The 26,521-nt window shown below is 55.0% G+C and overlaps 1 protein-coding gene across 15 annotated transcripts in view; it reads left to right on the top strand.

Annotated features, from left to right (window-relative positions):
* RALGPS1 (Ral GEF with PH domain and SH3 binding motif 1) overlaps positions 1–26,521 on the top strand; it is a 284,196-nt gene that overhangs the window by 238,395 nt on the left and 19,280 nt on the right. For 9 of the 15 annotated variants that reach the window (XM_006154099.3, XM_014590021.2, XM_027774049.1 and 6 more), the window contains 4 exons: positions 5,252–5,319; positions 18,418–18,544; positions 19,676–19,833; positions 21,943–21,994. In XM_006154099.3, coding sequence (XP_006154161.1) covers positions 5,252–5,319; positions 18,418–18,544; positions 19,676–19,833; positions 21,943–21,994 — 405 coding nt within the window. The remainder of the gene's footprint in view (positions 1–5,251; positions 5,320–18,417; positions 18,545–19,675; positions 19,834–21,942; positions 21,995–26,521) is intronic. The other 6 variants (XM_027774052.1, XM_027774051.1, XM_027774050.1 and 3 more) reach the window with 1 other exon arrangement.

Below are 26,521 nucleotides of genomic sequence, written 5' to 3'. Positions count from 1 at the left end.
ATCTCATGGACCAGACAGTTCCTTGTGGTTCTCAGCCAACTGCAGGGCTTTTGCCATCTGGCACTGGCCGAGGCCCCAGTTCCCTCCCAGGCAACCCCTACGAAGAAGACTCAGCTCTCATGAAGACCCCTATAGGTCCTTTGGCCTCATCTTCCACTCACTTTGCTCTGCTCTTCAGCTCTGTCTTCATCTGTGACTCCTGGGGACTTAGCCAGCATTCCCACCTATCTGGAGGGAGAAGGATTGAGTGTCAACTCTGTCCGCCATATTGATTGTCCTCTTGGCTCATTTCGAGCTTGAGGCACTTTTTCAAATGACCTGGTATCAGAGCAAGTCTCAGCCAGCCTGTGGTTGATCATTTACCACCCAAAGGTCAACTTTACATGCTCCTATTTGCCCATAGTATACCATGATTCCTTTGAATTTTATTAGCCAGTATACTTTTCAATCTCTAAGTTTCATGTCAATGAATTTTTTTGGGGGGGAGAGGTTTTGGCTGTTGGACGCGTGTACTTGCCAGAAAGATAGAGAGACAGAAAGTGAGAGATCACCCCCCAGGGGGGTTGGCCACACCACAATCCCCTCTCCTCCATTCTCCTCTTGGGATCTTGGGCATGCATGTACACATGCCTGGTATGAGTTTAAGCTGCCAGGTCTGGGACTTGAACCACAGTTGACTGCATGGGAGTCCAGCGACATAGCCATTACTCCAGCTGCTGGTCCCTCATGTCTATGAATTTGACCAGCCCAATTACTCAGTTTTCTAAGTCAGTGAAAACTGTAGAGGATTGTGGCCACTAGAGATAACCCCCAGGTTATCCATGATCCTCTCCCAGGGAAGACCCCAAGGAGGATGGTTGTCCAGAGAGCGCTCCACCTGCCAGCTCTCCAGGAGCGAATCACAGCCCAGGCTGGAAATCAGAATCATTTGGGAAACTTTCTGACCACCCAGATGCCTGGGGTGGGGCCTGGAAATTTGTGTTCTTTCCAAAGCTTTCTAGATGGCTCTAATGATCTTTGGGAATATAGCCATGTTGTCTTTAGTTGTTATTATAAACTAACTTGTTAAAATAAAATGGAATATGAAATTGTGATCTATTCCATAGTAGTAACAACAATGGATAAAGGCCAGAGATTACTGTTAAAATTATGTTCACACAAATGAATTCATTTTATTTTTATACTGTTTTGCTATTCCTGAAAAGAGTACCCTGGAGTGCAAAATCAATCCCACTTTCTGGGATAATATTTTCCATTCATGGGCCAGTATTACAATTAAAGAGACAGTAGTTTTTTATTAGCACTAATATCCTCTAAGAAGAATGGACTATAAATAATTCTGACTGTGAGATAACCCTTGGACAGTATACAGATTTCATTACTCCTTCCATTCTGAGGGAGGGACATTAAGCCCCCAGCACTGATGCTAAACAAGTCAGCCAGCGTCCCACAAAGGCCCTTTGTTATGGCCCAAGTGGACAAACCCAGGGAGGAAGCCAGCATTCTTGTCCCCAGGCTCCAGACCATTGAGGGAGTCCCTTCCCAGGGAGATCCTGGCTCAAGTGGCAAGAGATAGATAGGCTGTGACTCTGAGGAGCCCGCACTCCACACCTGGAGACAGCTTCCTCATTCTGCTCACGGCCTTGCATTTCCAACACCCGCCCCTGTCTGTTTTGGAGACATCATGCCAAGAGGCCCATCCAGCGCTCTGTGTGTCTCAGCCGTTTGTCTATTTTATTTAAGGAAAATTACCCAATTTCCACTGCCTAGAAAACAGGACCGGCAGCCTCAAGTGAACATATTGTAGTTTGAGATGTTTTTCTGTGCACAGAAATTTATATATACATAGAGAAGGATAAATAGATGGACAGATTCAGGACAGAATTTATTAAAATTGGAGCCTACTACACTTGCCATTTTTTAAAGAAAGTTAAATTATTTCTTCCATGATAGAGACACAAAGAGATAGGTACCCACAACAGTCATCCTGCTACAATCCACCCCCAGCCTCACCCTGCCCAGACCCTGGGCACACACCTACTGGTGTGCTAGGGAGTTCTTGGGATGCAAACCGGGGACCTTCTCATATGGGCTAGCATTCACAGAGCCTTGCGTTACCATTGCACCATGGCTGTCGGCCACATTTGGTATTTTTACTTAAAAGTATTAGCTCTCATTTTAATTTACCCAGAAAAAGGAAATGGAATAAAATGTAAGGAATTGCTGCTCTTTAAATAAGTATTTCTTTTTTTTTTTTTTTTTTGGAGAGGTTTTCGCTATAGGGTGGAGAGGTTTTCGCTATAGGGCGTGTGCGCTCGCCAGACAGACAGAGAGAGACAGAGAGACAGAAAGCGAGAAATCACCCCCCAGGGGGGATGGCCATGCCGCAATCCCTTCTCCTCCATTCTCCTCTTAGGATCTTGGGCACACACGCACACGCACCCGGTGTGAGTTTAAGTCGCTGGGTCCGAGACACGAACCGTGGTCGACTACGTGGGAGTCCAGCGACATAGCCATTATGCTAACTGCTGGTCCCAAATAAGTATTTATTTACCACAAGAGACACTATTACACTGTTACCTAAAATAAAGAGGCTCTTTTATCCTCTTAACATCAGAGGTCAGGAATAACATGAAGAAGTTTGAATCAATAATTTTTTTAGTTTTGGTACAGAGTACATGCACTTACAGAGAGAAAAGTGAGAAATCAACACCCTCCCCCCCCAGGGGAGGGGTGAGGAATGGCCACACTGCAATCCCTTGCCCTCCATTTTCTTCCTGGGATTTGGGGTTGGGCACACATGCACACGCACCTGGTATGATTATCAAGCCACCAGGTCCGAGACTCGAACCATGGAATCAACCAGGTGGGATTCAGCCGCCTTAACCTTCATGCCACCTGCTGGCCCTTGAATCAATACGATTCATTTTAACTAGGTGTCCATCACGTACCGCATCAGGTGACTCTGGTTATGAGAGACGTGTCTATTCACATTCTCCCCATTCCTTCACGCCACTTCACCAGCTGCCGACTTCTCGTTAGCTATATTATCCTCACCACCTCGTCCAAGTTTATAACATAAACATCGTGGTCAAGAATCATAATCCCACTGTTGAGCATTTTTAAACAGATTCAATTTCTACCACCTGTTGTTTCTCCACAGCTTTCCCATTCCCAGGGTCTTTGTTTTAAATCAGCCCCCTCTTCAGCTGGATTTCATCAGGTAGTAGGTCCCCTCACCTCCCACGGAAAGTGCTGGCAGCCCGTGGCTCCCTCACGCCTTTCCTGAGGGAGCTGTCTGCACCGGCCTAGCCTGACCTGGCCTCCCTCCTTTGGGACTGCAGACCTGGCCCTGGTGCCTTCTGTCCTGGGTGCTGCTACAGAGGTCTCTAGCCAGCCTTTTTGTAAAGCACCTTCTGGGATTTTCCCTCTTGGAAGTGACTTGGGCCCTCTGCCTGCTGGTGAAGGACTCCCTGGTGTTCGAGGCTTAATAAGGGAACGGCTCAGCCCCGAGGCTCTGTCCCCATTTCCCTGGACCTCAGCGTGCACTCTCCGCACTTCAGGGGAACACCTTTGGTTGCCATCTCTGGCTCCTCCCTCCATGCCATTTCTCGGCCTCTCTCTTCCAGGGATTCCTGGAATCTGTGGGTGCTGGGCCTCTGCTCCCCGCCCCCGTTTCCCCACACTCTGCCCTAACGCGCCAACCTCTGCACCCCCTCAGCAGTCACCCTGCTGACCGCACTGACCCACTTCCACGTGGCGGCCTTCAGCCCTCTTGTCCTCACCCTGGACCGGCTCCCCCAGGTCTCCAGTCTGCCTTTTCATCAGGTCCTTTGCTTTGTCACCCTACTCTGCAGGTTTTGTTGGACTCACCCCATGAAGTTCCTCAGATCACTGGGGTGGGGGTGGGGGCACTTCCTGGCCCCCTGGGGCAGCCTCTGGGTTGGGCTGGGCAAAGCCCCCTCTGTTTGCTGTCCACATGCCATTTCCCTCCCTCCGACCCCCGCTTGGGAGGCTCTGTGGGGATGTCCACAGCTCTGACACAGGGAGGCAGATGGTGGCCCTCCATGTGTACGAGGGGCTGGCCGTCCCCTCCTGCTGGCTGTGACTGGGGCGTGGGGGGTTCCTAGTCTTCCTCCTCTTCTGTAGCCCAGGGTAGTAGAAGGCTTAGCCTCCATGGAGGCGGGAAGCCAGTGGGCTGTTCAATTATGTGGCCTCCAGGAACAGGCCCATATTGGGGTTTCCTTCACCTTACGGGAGGGGGGGCTGTATCCCATTCTAGGAGGGATTCCCTAGTTTTCCTTTCTTTCTTTCTTTTTTTTTAATTTAACTTTATTTATCCATTTGTTTATTTCAATTTGACCAGGAAGGACAGAGTGAGAGAGGGAGAGAGTAAAAGTGAGAAAGCAAGCTGCCAGGTCCGGGACTCAAACCATGGTCGACCATGTGGGAGTCCAGTGCCTTTAACCGCCACGCCACCTGTTGACCCCTCCCTGATTTTCAAACACAGCCCTGTGGAGCCTTCACTTCCCTCAGGGAGTCCACTGGGCCCTCCCCCCATTTCCTGCAAGTATCCCAGGATCTGTTGCCACTCAGAGGAGGGAAGGGTAGGGACCCCACTCAGCACTGAGACGTCTCAGGGAGCCGTGCATGCTGCACCCTCAGACTAGTTCCAGAACCCTCCTTTCCCTCCCTTGGCTGCAAGTTTTCCAAGCTCATGGCTTTAGGTCCTGCCCCTTTCCCAGTTTAGCTGCACCAGTGAGTTCTCTCTGAGTGCTTAGATGGCTTGTTGGTTTTGCTGGGAGAGGGAGGGTCTAGCATCTGAAAGCCCTTTGTCGTATCTGCCCACAAATTAATCAGTGCTTGAAGGAAATATTGAGTGCCAGTCCTCACAGCATGTCCATTGCCTCCTGCCTCTCTCTAGGGGCGGCTGGGAGGGATTGCAGTGCAGTGATAAAACCCCATCAGGCCAGACAGTGAGGATGGAGAAGCTGCTCGAACCTCACTACTCCTGTTCCTTCTCTACTCCGTGTATCTAGTTCACAGGGTTGTCATGAGGTTACAGGCTCAGAAAATGAGGGGCCATCGTCACTCTTTCTACTTCTCCTCCTTGGTCACAGGACTCCCTGACAATCTAGAGGGATGAGGCTCTCAGTCTGCCTGGACCCATATCCCAACCCCAAAACCCACCTGTTCGGTTTCCCCTGTGAGAAACCAGAGCCCATCTGACCTTGTGATTCTTTGTTTCCAGACTGTCGCTCCGAATTGAACCAGGAAGCAGCTCTCCAAGACTGGTCTCATCCAAGGAAGATCTCGCAGGTATCATAGCTGCCGTGGTTGGGGCCAAACCCTCTAAGGGCCCAGACGTGGCAGCCAGGGTTGACCTGGAGCCAAAGGGTTGAATTTGCAGCGTGGCAGCCTTGGCCATCCTTGTTCACAGCCCTCTGCACCAGCTGTGCAGGCTCCTGGCCATGTGGGGCCCTTGTGGGACACCTCTGTGCTGGAGCTCCTGGAAGACCCTGGGAATGAAGCCTGGGACTGAACAGTCCCAACAGGCAGGAGCAGAGCCCCGAGGTGGAAGGTTGAGAAAAACCCAGGATCTCCAGGCTCCTGGACCTTCGTCATCAGGCCTGTTGCCCAGCGTTGGGTGTATGTGCTCTGGGGGTGCACAGGACGCCCAGGGTATTTGTTGGCACCAGACTCAGATGGTACCAAAGGCACTCCAGGTGGCTCATCTTCCAGGAGCACCCACTTCATTCGTATATTTGGGATACACCCACAGTCAGAGTCCCCTAGAGATTGAAGCGCAGGCTTCACAGTCACGCCCAGGCCCTGCTGTGTCCTGGCTCTGTTCTCTACCTCCCTACCTTGTGTGGGCTCCTCCACAGAGCAGAGGTGGCATGAGAGCTCGCAGCAGAGGACCGCCGTGGTGCCTGGCTGAGTCCACACATCGAGTGATTGGAACAAAGACCCTGGCCTGCAAGACCTGAAACATGTACCACCTGGCCTCCCACAGAGGCGTGCCTGCTGTCCCCTGGGTCCCACCCTCCTGCAGTGAGCTCCCTGGACAGCTCCGCCCTGGGGCTTCCCTCAGTAGTCAGGCAGCTTGTTTGTGCGTACTGGCCCTGTGTCAGTCTTCCTGCCACTCTGAAAGCCCCTGAGGCAGTGGCCCAGTCTGGACCGCCTAGAGCCCAGCGTGTAGGGGTACTGGGTAACCCCATGGCCACCTGCACCTTCAGCCCCGGCCCCCGAGCTCCTTGCTGGGCCCTGCGGACACCTGGTTCTCAGAGGCTGGAGCCGACTGCTGACTCCGCACGGCCTTCCAGAGAAGTGCTGACGCGGGCAGTTCTGCACAGAGCAGCAAGCCCCACTCACAGGAGTGTTTTCCACCCATTTTCCAAATCCCTGGCTTCAGCCCTGGAAGCAGGATGTGAAGGTTTTTATGGCTCACCAGAGGGTCGGGGAGTGTCTGGAAGGCTTCAGATATACTCAGTGGTCCTGGCTTCCTTCTCAGCCACAGATGACCGACAGGCCGGTGCTGCTGTCGTAGGGTAGCCAGGGGGTCCTGTGGAGGGCAGGCCCAAGGACCAGCTCCAGGGAGGCCTTCCTGAGTCTGGCAGTTAGACTGAGCTGCATGGCAGGAGCCCGACGGGGACAGGAATGTGCCTCTTGCAGTCCCAGGAATGGGAGGAACGCAGCCTCCCTCAGCTGCTCAGGAGGGGTTTGGGCTCCAGCTCAGGGCTCTTCCCAGCAGTCAGACACCCCCACACCTGCCAAGAAAAGGCCCAAGAGGTGCTCATCCATTCCCTCAGGGCTCGCATGCCTAGGGCCTGTGCCAGCCGAGCACCTGCTCTGAGCCAGGTGCCCATGAGAACGAGGTGAGCCCTGCCCTCCCAGCTCACGCTCCAGCGGGTCAGGCGGGCGGCCATGGTCACGAGGGGCAAAGGAAGCCAGTGTGGGAGACACCAGGATGACCAGGGCTCTCTGGCCCTTCGAGGCTACACGCTCGTCTCCGAGCAGTGCACCTGCCTCCGGGGCTGGGAGAACTGGGGCCTGGTGTCGACGGCAGCTGTGGTTGTGGCTCCCCCTGAGGTCTCGATTGCTGTCAGGGTGGTCTTCATCTGAGCCGAGGCTGTGCGCAGTGTCTCGGGACGGCCCCTGAGCCCACTTTCCACCCCCGAGGAACGGCTGTGTGGCAGTTCCACCCAGCAAGTTGACTGTGAGAAAGGAAATGCAGAAACCTTCTCAGCTTCTGGGTCTGGAGAAGAAAGGCCCGGAGTGCCACGTTGTCCATTTTCCCCCCACACTAGTTACATAAACTAATGTCTAGTTTATATAAATGAACTAATACTTTCCTGGAGAGAAAAAATCATGAAGAACATGACCCCCAGAGAGGGCAAGTCCTGTTCTGTGTGTTTTGGAACCGGCGAAGACATTTCCAGGGCTGGTCGGCCCCACCTCCGTGTGGCTTCACCGGCTGACAGGTTTTCTCTAAGACTCTGGGGCAGGAACACGCTTCCAAGAAAGTCCTGGCCTCACACCCTCAGGCCGCTCAGACACTCCATGGGGCCTCCTTGTTTGATGGCCTAGAGGTAGAAGCCCACCCCTGGGCTCAGGCCGACTCGGGTTTGGAGCCTTCCTAGCCCTGGGACTGGGACAGTTTAATCCCACTTGTTGGTGGCACAGCTGTCGGAACACTGCACACAGACTGACTCCACAGGGCCCTGGGGAAGGCTGTGGCCTGCCGTCTTGCCCACTGGACCGTGAGCTCTAGGGGTGGTCTGGGAACCCAGAGCACAGCGCTGGCAGGTGTGCCCCCTCTCCCAGGAGGCTCTGATGCTGTCCAGATGAGGCCAGTGTTTGGCAGCCGACAGCACTGGACAGGGAGCCAGTGGCCCTCACCTCAGCCCCAGCCATGCCCGGCACTGCTGCCTCGTCACCAGCCACCCTAGAATGTAGGACATGGAACACCATTCCAGTACACGTCCATTCTGTGGGCTGGACGTTGCACAGGAAAGGGGCTAGAGTCTTCTGGAGGCATTGTTGTTCACAGGCTGATGCTTGCTGTCAGCTGTGACTGGGGAAGACATCCCTGTGCCTTCCCCACGTGGCCTGGGCTTCCTCACGGAACTGTCAGCGCCTGCAGAGCAGGGCTGTCTCCCAGAACGCAGGTCCCACAGGACTAGCCAGAGCTGCATCACGGCCTCTTCGTGACCACCTCAGAAGTCGTGCAGCCTCACTTCTGCCACAGTCCCAAAGTCCTGCCCAGGCCCCAGGAGCAGGGACGTAGTCCCCAGCACTCGGTGGGAGCAGGGCCACGGACTTCCAAACCACCTCTCTTGCCATCCGCTGTGCCGGGGCAGCAGAGGCACCACAGCCCCTGTGTCTCGGTGGAGCTGCACTGAGCACATGCCCTCACCAAGCGCCTGTCCTGGGAGGAGGCTGATAACACCGCCCCACAGCGAAGATGCTGGGGTGTTGCCCAGCCTCATGCATCCAGGAAGAACAGATCCAACCGCTGAGCCCAGGGCCTGGCAGACCCACCGCCTGTATCCAGCGTGTGCTGCAAATGGTGCATGAGGGGCCCTGAGCCTCTGGGCTCCGTCCCGTTGCCCATGTATCTGTGCAGTGCACATCAGTGCCCTGCCCCGCTAACCACCTGTCATGTCCCTGGCGTTCCTACAGGCACTGAGTCATATACTGTCCCCACTTGGTCCATATAAGAAGGATGACACCAAACCTGGGCCGGCACTAAATCTACTTGGCTCAGGTCAGGCCATAGGGCCATAGCAAGGTGGTTATGGAGGCTGGATCCCACATGGATGACCTTACAGTTTGAGTCCCAGACCCCACAGCTTGAGAAACACACTGGGCCTGTGTGCAGGTGTGCCCAAAATCTTGAAAGGAAGGAAGGATGGAGAAGGGATTGCAGCATGACCACTCCCCATGGGAGTGGGCTCTCTCTCTCTCGCTCTCGCTCTCGCTCTCGCTCTCTCTCTCTCTCTCTCTCTAAGTGAGCACACGCACCCTCTGGCAAATTAAAAAACCTCCTTGCTTTACCCAAGCTGGGGTGCTGCCGGCCTGATTGCCTATGGCGAGAGCAGAGTGCCTAGTCCACCTCTCCCTAAGTGTTTCTGTGTCACCCTCCCTGGCTGGCCAACACAGCCCCAGGCAGGGAGGGGCCTGGGGCAGGACACGCTCGTAGAAGCGGGTGCTGAATCTTGGGGTCCAGAGCCTTCCAGGTGGTAGTTCAGAGGCTTCTTCTGTCAGGCTCTCATGGTGTTTCAGACTCCACACCACAGGTCCCTTGACCTGGCAGATGCGAATATATTTCGGGGACCACCGCAGCCCTTTCCTCGGCCCCTCAGACTCTGCTGACCCCCAGCTTCTTGATGCCCGGGTCTCCTCAAGCCCTGCACTGCATGCAGACCTCACAGGCCACCTCGGTCCCACCCTGAGGGCCCCGTGTGTGCGACTCCTCGCGTGGCCACCATTGTCCTCTGGTTCTGGCCTCGTTGGCCTTCTCGGCCTCCTGCCCACCAGAATCATATTTGGAGCCCCCCAAATGGTCTGTGGAGACACCCTCACTGTGCTGGAGTGGACGAGGGCAGCTGTGGGCAAGGCGCGGGGACCCTTCTCGTCACAGGTTCCTCTCTCAGCCCTCCACGAGTTGCTCCAGAGCAGGAGACAGTCTTGCCCATTAACTCGGGACTGTCAGGTCTCCTTTGTTCCCCATGACTCCCATCTTAGTCTCTTGTCATGTCAGGGCCGAGCAGAGGAGCCAAGACTTAGACCTCTTTCCTCCACCTTGCTGCCTGGCTGGGGCCTGCTCCTCTCAGGCACTGGGGCTCCCATGGCCTGGGATTCTGGGCCCTCTGACTGTGGGACAAAGCGTCTCCACTTGCCCACAGTCGGGGGAGACTGGACGCCGGCGTTGAGAAAGCACGGCACCGGGCCTTCCAAGTGGTGTGTGAGATGGATCTTGGCTCACAGCAAGGACCCGTGAGAGCTGCCTGTACAAGAAACAAAGAATGTGTGTGAACGTGAAAGTGACCAGCTCCCAGGCCCAACCGGGAAACCTGGCCAGAGCAGGGTTTCAACACAAACAGACTTCCTGCGCAGAGGGGCCCCAGCGTCCCAGAAGCCCCAGGGCTCTGGCAGACCCAGTCCCTGGTCTGGGAAAGGGTCTTTCACATGGGTGGGAAGGAAACCAAGGACATTGAGCCCGCTCCGAGTGGGCGAGAGTTGCCCCGTGCCCGAGGCTCTGGGTGGCACTTGCAGGAGCTCTGGACTGTGCTGTGTCGGCCCCCCACCTCCTGCGAGGAAATGCAGCCCAGCGGGGTGAGAAGACAAGACAGAGCTCTAGTCCAGAGCAGAGGCTGGACTAGAACCCAAGTCTTGTGACTCCGAGTTGAGCAGTTCCCCTCTGCCACAGCTGCCTCCCATTAACTTCCGAGGTGCGAGACTTGGAAAGCACCCCGTTAGCAGCAGCAGGGCTGCCAGACTACTGAAACAGGCAGTGCTGACCCGGTGGCTCGGATGCTGCGGGAAACCTGTGGGACCAGGCTCCTCGTCTGGCCACATGGCCTCTTCGGGAGCCATGAGCACCATGCTCGCCTACCCAATGGCCTCCAGACAGTCCCCTACTGAACTTCTCATTGTCCCCCCATACCTGCTTCCTAAGTACACGGCACCACTCCTCTGAGGATCACACCGAGCCCCAGTGCCCGACCACAGCTCTGTCTCAACTCGGCCATGACCAGTTGCTCCCCAGCCAGAATGGACTTTCTAGGGTGCAGAGCCAAGCATGTCACTGCTCCTCCTGAAAATCCCACGGCTTCCCCTCAGTGAACTCGGGCCCCTGCAGAACCCTGCTCTACCACCTGGAGTCCTCATGCCTGCCGTCCCCTCGGTACCCCGCAGTGCTGTGCCTCCACTCTAGTGTCAGCCTGAATGTCAGACCTTCCAGAAGTCTCTGCTGGCCCTTGCCGGTGTTCCAAAACTCACTGAGCTCAGGGCTCCCCTGCCGGCCGGCTGCCCACCCGGCAGGTTCATGCACCCTTCTGACCTCAGCGCACACAGCGTCAGCTGAGTGACAGTCGCACCTGCGAGGCTGCGTAAGATCACGTGGCAGGGTTGTCGCAGTCCTGGCGCCTTAGGGAGGCCGTAGTAGTGGGGCACTTGGCGTCACCACGGTCGCGGTTACACTGTCGGCATCCTTGGTGCTGTTGTCACACTCATGACAAACACTGCCCCCGGTCAGAGCCTGCACCTCTGGGTGGGACTGCCTGGCCACCTGTCCCCACGCTCGACTGTAAACTCCACAGGGCAGAACCTCTTCTCCTACTCCAGGACAGTGTGCCCAGGGCCTGGCCCCAGGCAAGCTCAGAACCCACTTATGTGAACAGGAAGGCGCACACATGACTTGCTCCTCCCGGGGAGGCTGCACGGGCAGGACCCTGTTTCTGTCTGTAGGTGCGGAATGGGGGGCTTCGGGGTTCAGGTGACTTGCCCAAGGTCAGTCGATCCGCAGGTGGCCGACACGGGTGGGAACCCGGGCCTGTCTGCCTCTGGACCGAGTCTCTCCTGTCGCTGTCCGTCACCCTCAATCCCCAGGGCCCTTATTCGGGAGCCCCGTGTTCTCTTCTCTCCCAATCACTGAGCAGTCTGTTGGGCAGGATATTGGTTTCTCGAGAAAAACGTAATGAAAACCAGATTTTTTTTTCAACATGATATCTCGTTCCCCACAGAGACTGTCAGTCCTCATATGTTCCAATAAAACTGCTAAAGAAATAGGCACTTAAAGAGCTTTAAAGATTATTCATGGAAAAATTATGCTGAGGAAAAATAGAGCAATCCTCTGAGATAGTCGAGCCACATGGTCAGTTTTTCCAGCTGTCCGTGCCATATCGAGCTGGGCAGTGAGGACTGTGCTCAGCTGAGCAAGGCCGAGCCCAGCTCACCCCCCACTCCCACCACTGGACGTGGAGAAACAAACTTGCCAGCTGCCCAGCTCAAAAGCAGTCCCAGAAGACACATGTCCCCGGCACTGTCACTTGGTGGCCACCCCAGGCTTGGCAGGGCAGGCAGGCCTTTCGGAAGCAGAGGGTGTCACTTACTGGCAGAGGCCCCCATCCCTGGGTCCCAGCTGAATGGCAATTCTTCTGCTTCCTCGTCAGACCCAGGCTGTCGGTCAACAATGCTGGGGAGGAGGGCGCTGAGACTCCAGGCAGGGCATGCAGCATTGGAGCTGGGCTCAAGGAGGTTGCGGGCTCTTTTGTGGGGCCCTGCCCTTCCCCCAGCTGGGGCAAGGGGCTTCTGAAGCCAGACCTGCAGCAGGAAGTCAAGGGGACTGGTCTAGGCCTAGTCCTGGAGGGAGGAACAAGACGTAAATGGAAGGGAAGAAATGAGGGCCAGACCGGAAGCCGAGGAGACAGGTGGGAACCGAGTCATCCAGGCGTGAGCAGAAGAGCCAGGAGGGGGGCAAGCGCAGCAGCCCTCCAGCTATGGGACCACACGGTGTCTCTGGGCCTCCCTTGGCGATGGCGACAATGAACGTACCAACGGCACAGCTATCCCTGACGAGGACACTGGGTGTTTATACAGCCTGGCCCATGGTCGGTGCGCAACAGGTGTCAATCCCCTTCCCCTCCCCTTCCTCGAGAGTCGCGGTTGCAACTGGCCCTCCCAGATTTCCTAGAACTGCTCCTGCTCCCCAGATCACCTCTGGTTCTGTCACCGTGCTCTTTTCTCCATGTGTTCTGACAAGCATCCGGCTTTGAGCAGTGGGAGATCCTCCCGCCACCAGCACCAAACTGCACACCTGGATTCAAGTAGCTCCTCTAGTGTGCGGGAGACCTACGAGCCCCACTGTCTCACCCATCACGTGGCACCTCTACACGTTCCCACCTCAAACGTTGAGCATAGGCTCGAAGCCCGGCACTGGGAGCATACAGCAGGACTGTAATCGTCATTATTACGACTGCGCCAACACCAGGTAGTCTCGGGTTCTACTTTAAACTCCGCCAGGCCAAGTGGTGTGACCTGACCTTTACAAAACAGTCTTCTGAACCAGGGTGGGAGCCGGGATGACTCAGGCAGTGAGATCGTAATCCCTCACACTCAGCTGCTGATAAACAAGGCGCGTTCCACCCTCGGCATGGACTCATTTCTCCAGCAGTATGTGCAAAACCAAAACAAAGCAGGATGGTTTTCATTCCTCTTATTCTCTCTGGGCAAATTCACGAGACATTTCCTCCAGGACAGAGCCTGCTTGTGCACTAGCATTTTGAGCAGAGGTTCTTCTATAGGGATGCACACCAGAGTCACCTGGAGGGCTTCTGCTTCAGAAGAATCAGACCCCTGAGATGGGCCTAAGAACCTCCATTCTTTAAGCCCTCCCCAGACGCTTCTGATACATTCCGAGTCAGAATTAGAGCCTCAGTGAAGCTGTTGACAGCACAGAGCCCCTTGCCAGGAAACTGCACACACACAAAAGCTCACATAAAGGTCCAGTCTTCCATGTGTGCCTCAGAGCCTTCCGTAGACAGCCCCGCCATGGGATGGTGAAGGCCAAGCCAAGAGCCTTTACTTTAGGATCATGCCTCTCTGGTTCCATTGTTATAGACTGGCTTATCAGATCCTGTTCTTGAGATGCCACTGAAAGCAGGAACTGGGACTTAAGACAGCCTCAGGTTACCCAGGTGGCTGCGCCAAGAAGTGGCACGATGGGGTGGGGTCTCTTGTGAAGGTCCTTGGGGCTGCAGCAACAGTGATGGACTCCGGCTGGCTTCAACTCAAAGGGGGACCATGAGCTCCCAGAATCCGGGGTGACTGAACAGCTGGACCCGGGAAGGACAGGAAGGACGGGCTTGAGAAGGTGCTCTGGGCGCTGGGAACAACTGAAATGGGACTTCCTTCTCCTTGCTTCTTGGCTTTACTCCATGAGTCGCTTTGGTTTTCCAATACCCAGACCAATTTCCCTTTCTACAAGCAGGGAAGCGTGGCTGTCCAGAGTAGGGTTTCTTTCTCATCCACACACAAGAGATCATCCTCAAATACTTTCTAGGCTTAAATCCTGGGGAAGGTGTCCCCCATGGACCAGTCAGCCAGACCAGGGGCAAGGCCACACTGGATTGGCATTAGCTCCCTGTAACTCTCCCAGAAGGAGAGGGTGCTTCCTGGAGATGGCACTGGGCAGGTGCCCCAGGTGTCTATTCCATGGATTCCCAAGGCCTTGGCTGGAACCCGATCCCATCACAGCCAATTCCTCAGGGTTAGAAACAGTGGGGCAGGAGGGCAGGAAAGCAGTGGTTACCAAAACCCAGGGTCACACAAGCTAGAGGAGACTGCCACCTCCCAGGAGTGACCCCACAGCGAGAGAGCAGAGGAAGCAGTGGTCCAGCCTGCTCCCCAGCAGCCAAGGCCAGGGAGCTCACTGACCCGGTCCCCACAGTGCAGCATCAGCCCACAGCCCAGGGTGCAGAAAGGTAGAAGTCAGATCTTGCGGGAGAGGGGGCAAGTGGAAGATTCCAGCCCAGCCCCAGCACGAAGCTGGTTCAGAGGAGGCATCCACTGTTTTTAAAGTATTCTCATTTTTTTTCCTAATCAACTGAGTTCTATTTGTTGCATAATAAGCCACCTAACATCTTTCAGCTAAAAATATTAAATTTGAATAAAGATAATACAAAATGAATTAAAGCCCAATTAAAATTTGCTTTGGGGAGGGAACACAATTCTACTCAATTAAGAAAAACATTTTTATAGACCATAGCTTAGTTTATTTTTAACACCCATCATGCCATGAATTCATAGAGAATAGGTTCCAGAAGCTCAGGCTCCTTTCCATTGGTTCTCACACAGTGGCTTCTCTGGCCGGAGCAGGCTGGCGCTTCAGTCGAACCCAGGTACCTCTCTCTTTGGCTTCCTTCTTTTTCTGGTCATTTTCCTTCCCATGTTCTAGGAAGCTATCTCTGCTCTTAGAATGCTTAATATGCTCAATACGCACATTAGTTCTCTTGGCAAGAGTCTTGCCCTTAACTTGTTTGTTCACAACAACGCCAACAGCATGCTGGGTCACATTGCAGACTCTTCCAGTGTTGCCATGGTAACATTTGTGAGGCATTCCTTTTGAACAGCACCCACTCCCCCATCTTTATTGTAGATTTGCATGTATTTAGAACCTTTCTTGTAGAACCACTCCATATTTTCTAAAAGGTCTAGAGAATATATCTTGGGTGCCTCTCCTTTGTCCCTTTGTGTTTGTCATTTTGGTGAATTACTGGAAGATGGTGATTCTGGCCAAAAGGAAGCAGAATTGTCATTTTAAATAATGAAATAATACACAGAGAATATCCAGTGTACCCACCCACCCCCCATATTTAGCAGAAGTTACTATTGCCATGTTTGCTTCATATTTTTTATTTTTTAAGAGAGATTTTTGCATTAGGGTGCGTGTGCTCGCCAGAGAGACATAAAACAAGAAATCACCCCCTGGGGAGAGATGGCCACGCCACAATCTCTTCTCCTCCATTCTCCTCTTGGGATCTTGGGCACGCACGCACATGCGCCCAGCATGAGTTTTAAGCCACTAGATCGTGGAATCGAACCACAGGCAACCACATAGGAGTCCAAGGACGTAACCGTTTTACACCATCTGTTGGTCCCTGCCTCATATTTATTTAAATAACATGATGTACAAAGGGAAGGCCCTTGTCACCCCATATGCCTCTCTCCACCTCCTCCCTGTAGAGTCTTACCGTCCTGGCATCGTTTCCCATTTTTCTTGTGCAGGTTCTGTGTCTTCCTGGGTACGTAATTATGTGCAAATGTACACTGTTTGTGTTCTATACAGTTTGGCATAAATGGCATCATGCCATAAACACTCTTTTGTTAACCTACTCTTTCTGCTCATGTTTTCATGATTATCCATTTTGATATCTGTAGAATTAATTGCTGCTGCTGCTTCCTCTTCTTTTTGCTTTGTAGAATTTTAAAAATTTGTTTATTTCTTTTATGAACAAGAGAGAGAGACAGCACCCCTAACAGAGTCTTTTGGGTTTTTTTTTTTTAAAGAATTATTTTATTTTTTCTTTTCTTTTTCTTTTCTTCTTTTTTTCTTTTTTTAAAATTTGACCAGAGAGAGACACAGAGAGAGAGGGAATGTGAGAAAGCAAGCCACCAGGTCCAGAACTTGAACCAGGGTCAGCCATGTGGGAGTGTCCAGTGCTTTAACCACCATGCCACCTGCTGGTCCCCCTTAACAGGATCTTGATGCCACAATCTTCCCACTTTCAGTCAAGCCCAGATCTTGGACAAGTGTATGCCCATACTCAAGGAGGTCTCCAGACTTGAACTGGGAACTTTCTTATTGTACTGCTGCACCATCATGTAGTCCCACTTTATTATTGTAGAATTTCTTGAATGAATAGACCACAGCTCATGTATCTGTTTCTGCTGAGGAAGAAGTAGGTCTCTACCCTTTAGCTGTTGCACATCTTGCTACATTGCGCATTCTTTGTATAGTTCTGCAGCCCCTAATGACGGGGATACGTTCTGAGACATGCGTCCTTAGGCAACTTCGTCATGGTGCAGCCATCAGAGGGCGTGCTTGTGCAGACCTAGATGGGGTAGCCTCCCACGCACCTAGGCTACATGGCACAGCCTCTGTGCTCCTTGTACAACCATCATGCCTGTGACGCTGACCAAAGTGCACTCACATGGTGCCTGGCTGCGGGTGTATCTCCTCGTGTATGTGTGCAAGAGTTTCTCTAGGGTACATACGTGGGATTGGCATGTGTGTTTTTCAAGCCCTCAGGTCCAGGACGCCAAGTGTGCAGTTGGCCAGTAGGATCCAGCCTCCTTTACCACCATGCCACTGGCTGGCCCCGCCTGACCTTTTAACAGTGATTTTCCTTTTTTGTTTGTCTGCTACAGAAAGGTTTGGGTTTAATGTAATGTAATTTATTCATGTTTCTCTTCAAGATTTACGCTTTTTCTTTGTTCTTGCTCCCAAGCTCCCTCAAATTGTCTCTATTTTTTTCCCTAGAAGCTTTGCATTTTTGCTTTTCAGTCATGATATGAATCCCCTTGTTTCATATAGAGCAGGACTCTAACTTTGTCTCTTTCCCACCTGGAACTCAATGTGGTTCTTGCCCCACATACTGACAGCTCCCTCTGTGCCCTACGGTCTCAAATTGCCCCACCATAAGGGAGTAATTCTGGGTTCTCACTTCGGATTCACTGAGCAGTGTCTCTCCCCATGCCCTGATACTAAACTAAGTTCTGTGTTTTGTTCCGACACTTGTTGGGGCACAGTATACACTGCTCTTCAGAATCGTCTCAGCAACTGGTGGTCGAGGTGCTGGATCCCATGTGACTGTGTGGTTCAATCCCAGACCCGACAGCTTAAAAAACATGCCAGGCACATGTGCGTGCCCAAAGTCCCAAGAGGAAAGTGGAGTAGAAGAGATTTCGACATGGTCATCCCCCTGAGGGGGTGCTTTCTCACTTTCTCTTCCTCTCTCTCTGGCAAGTGCATGTGACCTACAGCAATTTTTTTTTTTTTGGAGAGGTTTTTTCGCTATAGAGCGCGTGCGCTCACCAGACACACAGAGAGAGACATAGAGACAGAAAGCGGGAAATCACCCCCCAGGGAGGATGGTCACGCCGCAATCCCTTCTCCTGCATTCTCCTCTCGGGATCTTGGGCACGCACGCACACGCGCCCAGCGCGAGTTTTAAGCCACCGGGTCCGGGACGCAAACCGCGGTCAACTACGTGGGAGTCCGGCGACATAGCCATTACGCTAACTGCTGGTTCCCATACAGCAAATTTTTTAAAAGAAAATAAAATAAGCATGTTTACTATGAAGGTCCATATAAGCCCATGATCAGCTCCTCCCAGACAGGCCTGGGACCTGAACCCCAAATGCTGGGTGACACTCTCGCTCAGCAAATGCGCTGCTCAGTCCTTCTTGCTGAACGAGTGTGTAGAGAACAGGACTTGGCTATGCAGGGCTTGGGGCAATGAAGCCAGAAGGTATACTTTTACGTCTCTCTGTTACTCACCAGCTGGGTGGCCTTGGATAAGTCGTGTCCTGGGGCAACCAGGCCAGGCGGCTAAACCCTGCATCCATCCATGGCCCTCTCCCCTCAGCTCTGTAGCAGCCAGTGCAGCTGCCCAGCCAGGCACAGCAGGACACAGGCCATCCGTCGGGCGTTTGTCACCTTGGGAGTTAATTATATTGGGTGGGAGAGGTCAGAATCTATGAGTAGGAAGCTGTGGGGTTCATATGAGCCTTGTCCCACCAGTGACAGTGAGGTTGGGTCCCTTACTCCAAACCTCAGCCCCCTCCTCTAAGCCTCCAGGCCCCCCAGTTCAGCACTGTAACCTCATCCCCTCTCTGCTCTGTTCACAGGCCCCTCCACTGGCTCCAGCTCTGCAAGGTTCAGCCGGAGACCCACCTGTCCCGATGCGTCTGTGGCTGGCAGCCTCCCCACACCTCCTGTCCCCAGACACAGGAAAAGTCACAGCCTTGGCAACAAGTAGGTATCTAAGCAGGCCCTGCCCAGGGCCCCAGGTGGCCTATGCACGGTTAAGCTGAAGGGATGCCGGGGCTGCTGCTGCCAGGCCTCTCCTCCCCATCCTGGGGGCTGCGCCTAATGTCCCTGGCTGCTCTGCTGCCCTGAGCCCAGTAGGGGTTTGTCCTGAGGGGCAGCTGTGGCAGCGGAACCGTGTTCCATTGACAGGTGACACAGGTCAGTGATTCCTGGTTGGAGGGGAGACACAGGGAAGGGCAGGAACCAATAGGACAGTTCCAGAATATTTGCCCAAGCTCAGTTAATGGGGGACTTACCCATGGAGAACACCAGAGCCTGGTGGGCACCGTGATTGTCATCTAGGGCAGCAGGAGGTGTTAATGTGCAGAACACTGACTCTGCTGCTCAGCCAGCCCCGTGGGGCCCACAGCAGGGGCCATGCGCGAGTCCCTGTCCTGGCTGGGTTGGCCTAGTCCTTATCCCCAGGGTGTTGGGCATAGGCTTCTGAACAGCTGGACCCATCTATTCCTCCGTCCCATCCTTCCTCCCTCCCACCACTAAGCCACGAGCCTCCGCCCAGCCCAGACTGGCCCTGGCAGAGCTCCGGGCTGGAGAAGAGCTGCTCTCTGAGCAGTCAGCCCTTCTCTGTGGACACTCTGCTCGTGTCTACCAAGCATCCCCTCATTGAGTCCCCAAGGAAGCCTCCAAGGTAGGTACCGGCACTGCATGACAAGCTGAAGTCCCCCGCAATGGTGAGGAAACGCTGGAGCGAGATCGGCACCAGGCGTGCATGACTGTGGACCCAGAAGTGCTGGCCGCAGGTCTGTTCCCTTCACTTGTGCGGACTCGTCACTTGCAAGCTCCATCTGCTCACTCGAGCCTCACGGTCATCCTGCAGACAGGCGGGGCAAGTTTCATGAGTCCCCAATGGATGGATGGAGAAACTGAGGCTCAGACAAAGGATGTGGCTTGCCCAAGGTCATGCCATGAGAGAGGGCAGGCCCCAGCCCATGCTGGGGCTCTGGCAGGAAGCCTTTTTCCTGCAGCTGCGCCTTCCACTCAGACCCACGGCAGGTGTCCCTGCTGCGACTCCACAGATAAGGAGCTTTGCCTTCTCTCTTCCTTTCCATTTTCCAGTATGATGTGTCAGTTGAGTGTAGTTGAGAGTAAAAGTGCGACATTCCCATCGGAGAAAGCGAGGCACCTGCTGGACGACAGCGTCCTAGAGTCCCGCAGCCCCCGCAGGGGCCTCACCCTCACCTCCTCCTCTGCTGTCAGCAATGGACTCTCCCTAGGTAAGCGTCTCCAGCCTGCACACAACAGGCGGTGGGCTGCAGGCCTAGCGTGTGCTCCGTGTCTGTCTCTGTGTTGCGGTGCCACGTCCAGCAGCCCCTTGCACCCTGCAGAGGTGGCTCCCTGTGGGAATCGCCCAGAGCCAGGGAAGCCTTTGCTTCCTAACCTCTTGGGCTTCGTGCGGAGCCCTGGGCTGTCCTCCTCCTGGCAGTACCGCCCCCGTGTGACAGGCGGGGGAGGGGGAGCGGCCGAGCATGTGCTTGAGACTGTCGCTGGCTGCCACTTCCCAAGGACGGGCTGCTGCGGTGGTGGCACCTCTGTCTGAGGAGAGCCAGCCACAAGCCCTGGGGCCCTGCAGTGCAAAGCGGAGGAGCTGCCTCACTTGGGAGAGCAGCTGGGTGACCCCTGGCTCCTCACCGGGTGCCTGTCTTCACACTGAGAAGCCAGAAGCAGGGAGCGTGAAAAACTGGCCCTCAGGGATGAAACTGCACCACTGAGCATTGGCTAAACATGGTGCTTATGTCCAGGAGACAGAGACTGTCCTACTGAGGCTGGCAGGGAGCAGGTTGGAGTGGGGGCTGAGGCCAGCATTGAGCTCTGTCACAGACCCACCTCCAGAGTGCTCGCTCAGCTGAGGGCAGCTGGACGCCACTCTCACGACTGCCATCAGTCCAGTATGCTCTCTGATGGCCCTTGCCTCTCGTGTGCCTGTGCTTCCGTGGTCTGTGCATCCGTGTGCCTGTCTGCTTCCTGAACAGCGAGTCCTCCAGGGCTTGGGGTGGGTCTGATCTGGTGATTGCAGGGCTTGGGGCCAGGCTCATGGGGGAGAGCAAGAAAAATAGACAGGAATCTGATATCCACCTCCTGCAAAACTAGGCTAATCTCAGCCAACCTCCATGTCCCAGAAGTCTATGATGAGCAAGGTCTGTGTCTGCCTCTGTCCTCCGAGGGGTCATTCTCTTTGGACCTGATGCATCAGCGTAGGGCCGCAGGTCCCCCATGCACAGGTGTGTCTGGGAAGAAGCGTTCCGGGATCCATGCATTGAGGAGGCTGGGTTAAGCAGGTCTTCTCGGAGACATCGATACAGCAGTAGGCATCTCCGGGAGGGCATCAGCTCCTGCTTTCTATGGTCAGGGAACCCTTTTCCTTGGAGAGTCCAATGGGACTGGGTTTTAAGGAGCAGCCTCGGGAAAGGCCAGCCCCAGAACAGTGGGCTGGGCAGCAGGACAGCTGTCATACATCCAGGAAACTTTCAGAGTCGTGCCTGCATCCAGGCCTTGCTATTCCGAGACAGAAAACTGAGTCTGATGCTGTCTGTCCCGCATCCAGGCGGAGATCACAAGGTTGTTTCCAGCCTCTGGAGTCAGGGTACCTGAACGTTTTTCTGTTTGGGCCGAGAGCCCTGAGTAAGTGACCTGTGCACGTGCCCTGTTCAGAGGCCAGAGCCTCAGGCCTCCTTTCGTCCCCCTTCCCTGCTGGTCTGCAGAGTCAGCAGGAGGCCCAGGCAAGGAGCCCTGCACCCCGTAGCCTCCCAGGTCCGAGGGAGAGGACGATGACTGTGCCTGCGAGGCCAGGGAAAATCTCCCTAGAGAGGCCACAGAAAGCCCCATGGAAGCAGGGAGGGAGAGTGTGGGAACGCCCTCTCTGTGTCTCCACTGGCCAGGGTCTACAGGGGCCCTCCTTGGAGGCTTCTGTCGAGTGCCAGACAGCTGCACTGTGACCAGCGTCTGGCCCTGCCCCCTGGACGAAGCAGTGCTTGTATGGCCTCTGCTCTCTCCAGGTGAGGCCTGTTCTGGCCCAGGCTTCACTTGGCCAGTGAAGGACCAGACCCAGTGGACCAGTCGTCAGCAGCTGTGGTCCCTGGGGCCAGCAGGAAGGGAATGGAAGACCTGTCTGGGGATGGCGGGACAGGTGGTTCTTTGAACCCTCCCAGAGCAGAGTCAGAAATAGCAGCAGCCAGTACTGGAGTCACGGTGACGCCCACAGGGCCAGGAAGGCGTTGGTCTGGCACTTCCGTGAGCTCAGGGGCCTGGGCCCAGTGACCCAGGAGAACATGACAGACCCATCCTCCGGGGGCCACCATGCTCACTGATCTGTGTTCCTTTTCCAGGCAGTAGTGAGAGCTCAGAGTTTAGTGAAGAGATGTCTTCAGGGCTGGAAAGGTGAGTGTGGCCTCAGTGCGGCCTCCTCTGAGGGAGGTGCTCAGGGACCAGGGAGCCGAAGACAGCGAGGAGGGCGGGCAGAAGAGCAGCCCACAGGGCGCCCGTACTCTGAGCAGCCCCACTCCTCCTCTGTCCAGCCCAGCTGCAGCAGGAGACCTGGGAACAGATTCCGTCTGAAATGTGGGTTCTGGAGTCTGGAAGCCTGAGGAACTACCTGGTGTTGAGATGGGCATGTGGCTCCGCCTGGTGGGGTCCAAGAGCATTGCACCCCCCAGCCTCAGCCTGGGCACCGATTGAACACGGCCGACCCTCTTGACTCCCTTGGCCTGGGTTTGGCTCCCTGTAGCCTGTCTACCCAGGCCTCAGGCCCCTGGCCCAGGGCTTCACCTGCCACCTCTGTGCTAAGGTTCCTGTGCCACATGGGGTCTGTGAACTGAATCTCCTGCCACTGTGGCCCCACCAGAAGGGAGGGCCATGGCGGGGACTTGGGGGACTCCAGTGACGCAGAACGTCCAGGACAGGCAGGTTGGTGCATCCTTCAGGGTAGCCCTTCCACCAGCATCTGGGGACCTGGACACACAAGCATCCACGCTGACACGGTTACACAAACTCATGTACATATACACACGCAATCAATTACACGCACGTGCACACTCACATTTGCACCTACAGTCACACATACACATGCAGTACTCATTCACACACTCTCATACGTACACGTGCATACCATTACACCGCCCTTTCACAAACACAAATATACGCACTCACAGTTAAACACACTGACTTGTACACTGTTATAAACACACACACACACACACACAGGGCTCGCACATGCATTTATACTCATGTATATGTGGGTATATTCACTCAGACATGTGTACACACATGCATGTATATGCACTCACTATCCATGCTCTCACACGTGTGTGTGCATTCATTCTTGCGCACACACATATGTGCGTACACACACTCACCTGTCAAGCTAGAGCTTCTGTCTCCTCAGTCATCATACTCATGAGAGGAGATGGACCCTGCTCAGCCCCCCTAGGTTCTTGGCTGAGCCTTGCTCGTGTGCAAGGTGCCATCTTGGCCCTGCGCGTGGGTAGACTCGCTGAATCCCCATACTGCTGCACAGCGGCCGTTCGTACCATCCCCATTCCATGCGGGAGGGAAGCAAGGCTCCGGGAGGCAGTGACCCGCCTGCCTCGTACTCATCCGTTGCAGGCAGAGCTGACCCAAATCCATGGCCTCCTGACCACAGAGGGCCGCTGTGCCAGCTACGGGGCCTGGGCCACAGTAGCCGCTCGGTCTGTGAAACCAGGACGGGGTCGAGAAGGGGAGTGATGACCCGCAGTCCCTAAGAGGCTCCTTCTCCTGCCCTCCCCAGGACTCCTGGAGGGACACGCCACGTTCCCCTTTGGGTGGCTCTGGCGAACGCACCCAGGTGCTCTTGCTCTGGGACAGCAGTGGGGAGGTGAAGCAGACAGGCCCGGGGACAGATTCCGGAACTCTGCTGCAGTCAGGGACTCCTGGGACACCTGAGGAGGAGGGCCTCACAGGGAGGACAGCGCTTCCCTTGGTCGCAGGCCAGCGGGAGGACATCACGTGGGAAGCTGCAGCCCAGTGCCGAGATCCCGAAGAGCAACCAGGGCTGAGCCTTGTTCATTCTCTCACCTTTTCATCCCTTCATGTGCCCATTCATTCATTCATTCATTCATTCATCAGTAGCTGTGTATCAAGCGACTCCTGCCAGATTCTGTGGTAGTTCCCAAGGGCGTTGCAAATGTGGCTCCTTCTAGGGACCCAGGGCTAAGATTAGAGCCCCTAGGTAGGAGGATGGTGGTGACGGGATTCCCTGACCCGGGGAGACGCTACTGTGCACAGTTCTGTCATGAGCACATTAAGCTGCATTGGTTTCTAGCCCTCGGGCCCTATCATCCAGAAGTGTATAGTAGGTGCTTTCTGGGGTGGGTCCCCTCCAAGCGCCCACCAGTCACTTGTGCAAATACCCAGCCTGATCTCTGCAGCCTCTGAATAGCCCTGCAGGGAGGATGTCCTGTTTCTCGTTCTCTCAAGACCTAGCTCTTGGCCCATCCCTCCTTGCTGAGGGGAGCAGGAGGCCACCGCCCCAGAAGATGCCATGGGGTTCTGATGTCCCCTCCAATCAGGACCCAGCCCCAGTGCAGCACTCCCCTGGAAGCCAGCTGCCCCTCAGCCTGCAGAGCTGCTGGTCCAGCTACCAGTGTCCATTTCATTCTGCACTGGCCGCTTCTCATGTTCCTCAGAAAGAACCCACCCCAAAGCCCGCAAGCAGCCTAGGCTTTCCTGGAGACTCGGGGGGGAAGGGGAGTCGAAGGGGAGGAGTCACGTCTCAGCCTGGAAACTGGTCACTTCGCTCTTTTCCCTTGTAGTCTGTTCCCTTCACGGTGCCATCCCGGGCTCCTTCTTCCTAATCTTCATGATCAGCCCCCCTGGGTCCTCCTTCCACCCCCAGCAATCCCCAAGCCAAATACTCCCACTCTGTAAAAGACAGTAGAGTCCCTCTTCCCAGAAGCCCGGGTCCAGGGGCCAGCATCTGCCCAGAATGAGCCTCCCCTGGGAGACCGCAGCTCCCTGCATCATTATAACTGCCTGAGCAGAGGCCGTGGAGCTGGTCCCAAGTGTGCAGGGAGGGCTGGGCCCACCCGAGGGTGTAGGCAGAGAGGGGAGAGGCCTGGCTAGAGCAGGGGCAGCACTTGGCCCACAGCTCTGAAGCTTAGGGGCCACGGCCTTCGACTGACTTTCCCACCTACTACCAGTCCTGGTGACAAGCTTGGCCCGGTGAGGAGAAAGAATGGAGCCAGACAGCAAGACGAAGGGCAGGGAGACCCTGGACACCTCCATGGACTGAGGGCACATCCTGGTCACCATTAGTGCCACTGCACAGGTGGCGGGAGGGGTGCCACTGCCCGGCCCCAGGTAGGATCACCCAGCCCCATCTTGTGAGTTTGCCTTCTCTGACCTACACATGTGGACGTCTCAGCCTGGTGGCTGGAAGGTGGTCCATGGGCAGCCAGAGGTCAGGCTGCATGCACTCAGGTTCATGGACTACCCACACTGGAGCCCACTGAGCCCCAGGGACCCACTCTGCCGCTCTCCATGGGGATGGGTCAGGTAGGGGACCCCAGGGTATGGCACCAATGCCTGGGCCTGCTGGGACAGGCATGAAACTGCAGGGCGCTAAGGGGACCCTCTTCTGCTGCTCCTCGTCCTCCTGTCCCTCATCCACATCTGCCTTGGCAAGGTCACTGGTCCCCGGGGCTGAGAAAGAGCAGCCAGACTCGGGGAGGCACTCATTGTTCATTTTTTAGCTCCCGGGCTAAAGACCCTAAAGACCTCCCCATCCTCGATGATCCAGAAACCAGAGAGCTAGGGTCACTAGGGCACAGGGCCAAGGTGGGCCACTCCTTCCTGACTCCCTAATGCCAGAGAGCAGTACAACACACCCCAGTCCCAGGGGCTGCCCCAGGTGGCATTTTCAACACAGGTTAAACTGTAACGGAAGGGTTGGGGACTGGGCCCGGCTGGTCTCCAGGAGACCCCGACTCCTCCGACAAGTAGACTGGGGGAGTGTCAGGCGGAGGTGGTGGTAAAGGAGCCAGTGCTTTTCATGCCTGATTTGGAAAGCAGGTGTCGGCCCTAAGGTGAGAACTGAATTAGCCTGAGTTAAAATTAGGGTTGTTGTTGTTTTCGTTTTCGAAGAAGGAGGAGAGCTGGCCCTATAGCCTCGCGGCTAAGAAGCCTGGGTCCCATGTCACTTAAGTGTGGCTCCAGTTCTGGCCCCGCCAGCTCGAAAAATACACTGGGCGCGTGCGCGTGTCCAAAACCCTGACAGGGTGGAAAAATGGAAGAGGAGGGATTGCGGTGTGACCACATCCCACTGGGGGCTGCCTTCTCCTTCTCCCTCTCTGTTTCTGGCGAGCACCCATGCATGCCCTTAGGCAAAATTTTAAAATTCAGTTTAAAAATAAGAGGAACAAAATGGATTGTATAGACAAACACATACAGGAATGTGTGCAAATACATAAAGTCATTCATGTGGGCTATCTCTGGGTTGTAGGGTTACTGAGTGAGTTTATTTATTTATTTTTCCATTCTCCAAGTTTTCCACAATGGGTAAATGTTTTTCTTCTACCTAGAAAACAGTTAGCATTGAGCTTTTTCAAAGAGCACATAATCCGTGATGGTCACGATCAGCTTTCAGAAAGTGAAATATGAGCGCGGTCCCAAAGTCCGTTATGAGCCAGGCTGTACATCTTCCCTAGTCCTGTGGAAGAGGCAGGCCGCAAGTCCAGGGGTGGGAAGACAGGGCCTGGAAGAGGGACCCTCGAAGGACCCATGGTGAGAAGCCTCTCTGGTGAGTGAGGGAGTGGAAGGGAGGGGACCGTGCCCCCTTCTCTCTGAAGCAGGATGGCTCCTGGTCCTTCCCTGAAGGTGGGGGACACAGCAGGGATGAGGTAGACTCGGGAGTCCTTAGTGAACCGGTCC

Source organism: Tupaia chinensis, unplaced genomic scaffold (genome assembly GCF_000334495.1).
Source record: "Tupaia chinensis unplaced genomic scaffold, TupChi_1.0 Scaffold000394_1, whole genome shotgun sequence".
Taxonomy (NCBI): domain Eukaryota; kingdom Metazoa; phylum Chordata; class Mammalia; order Scandentia; family Tupaiidae; genus Tupaia; species Tupaia belangeri.
This window is presented reverse-complemented; position numbering and strand designations above follow the sequence as displayed.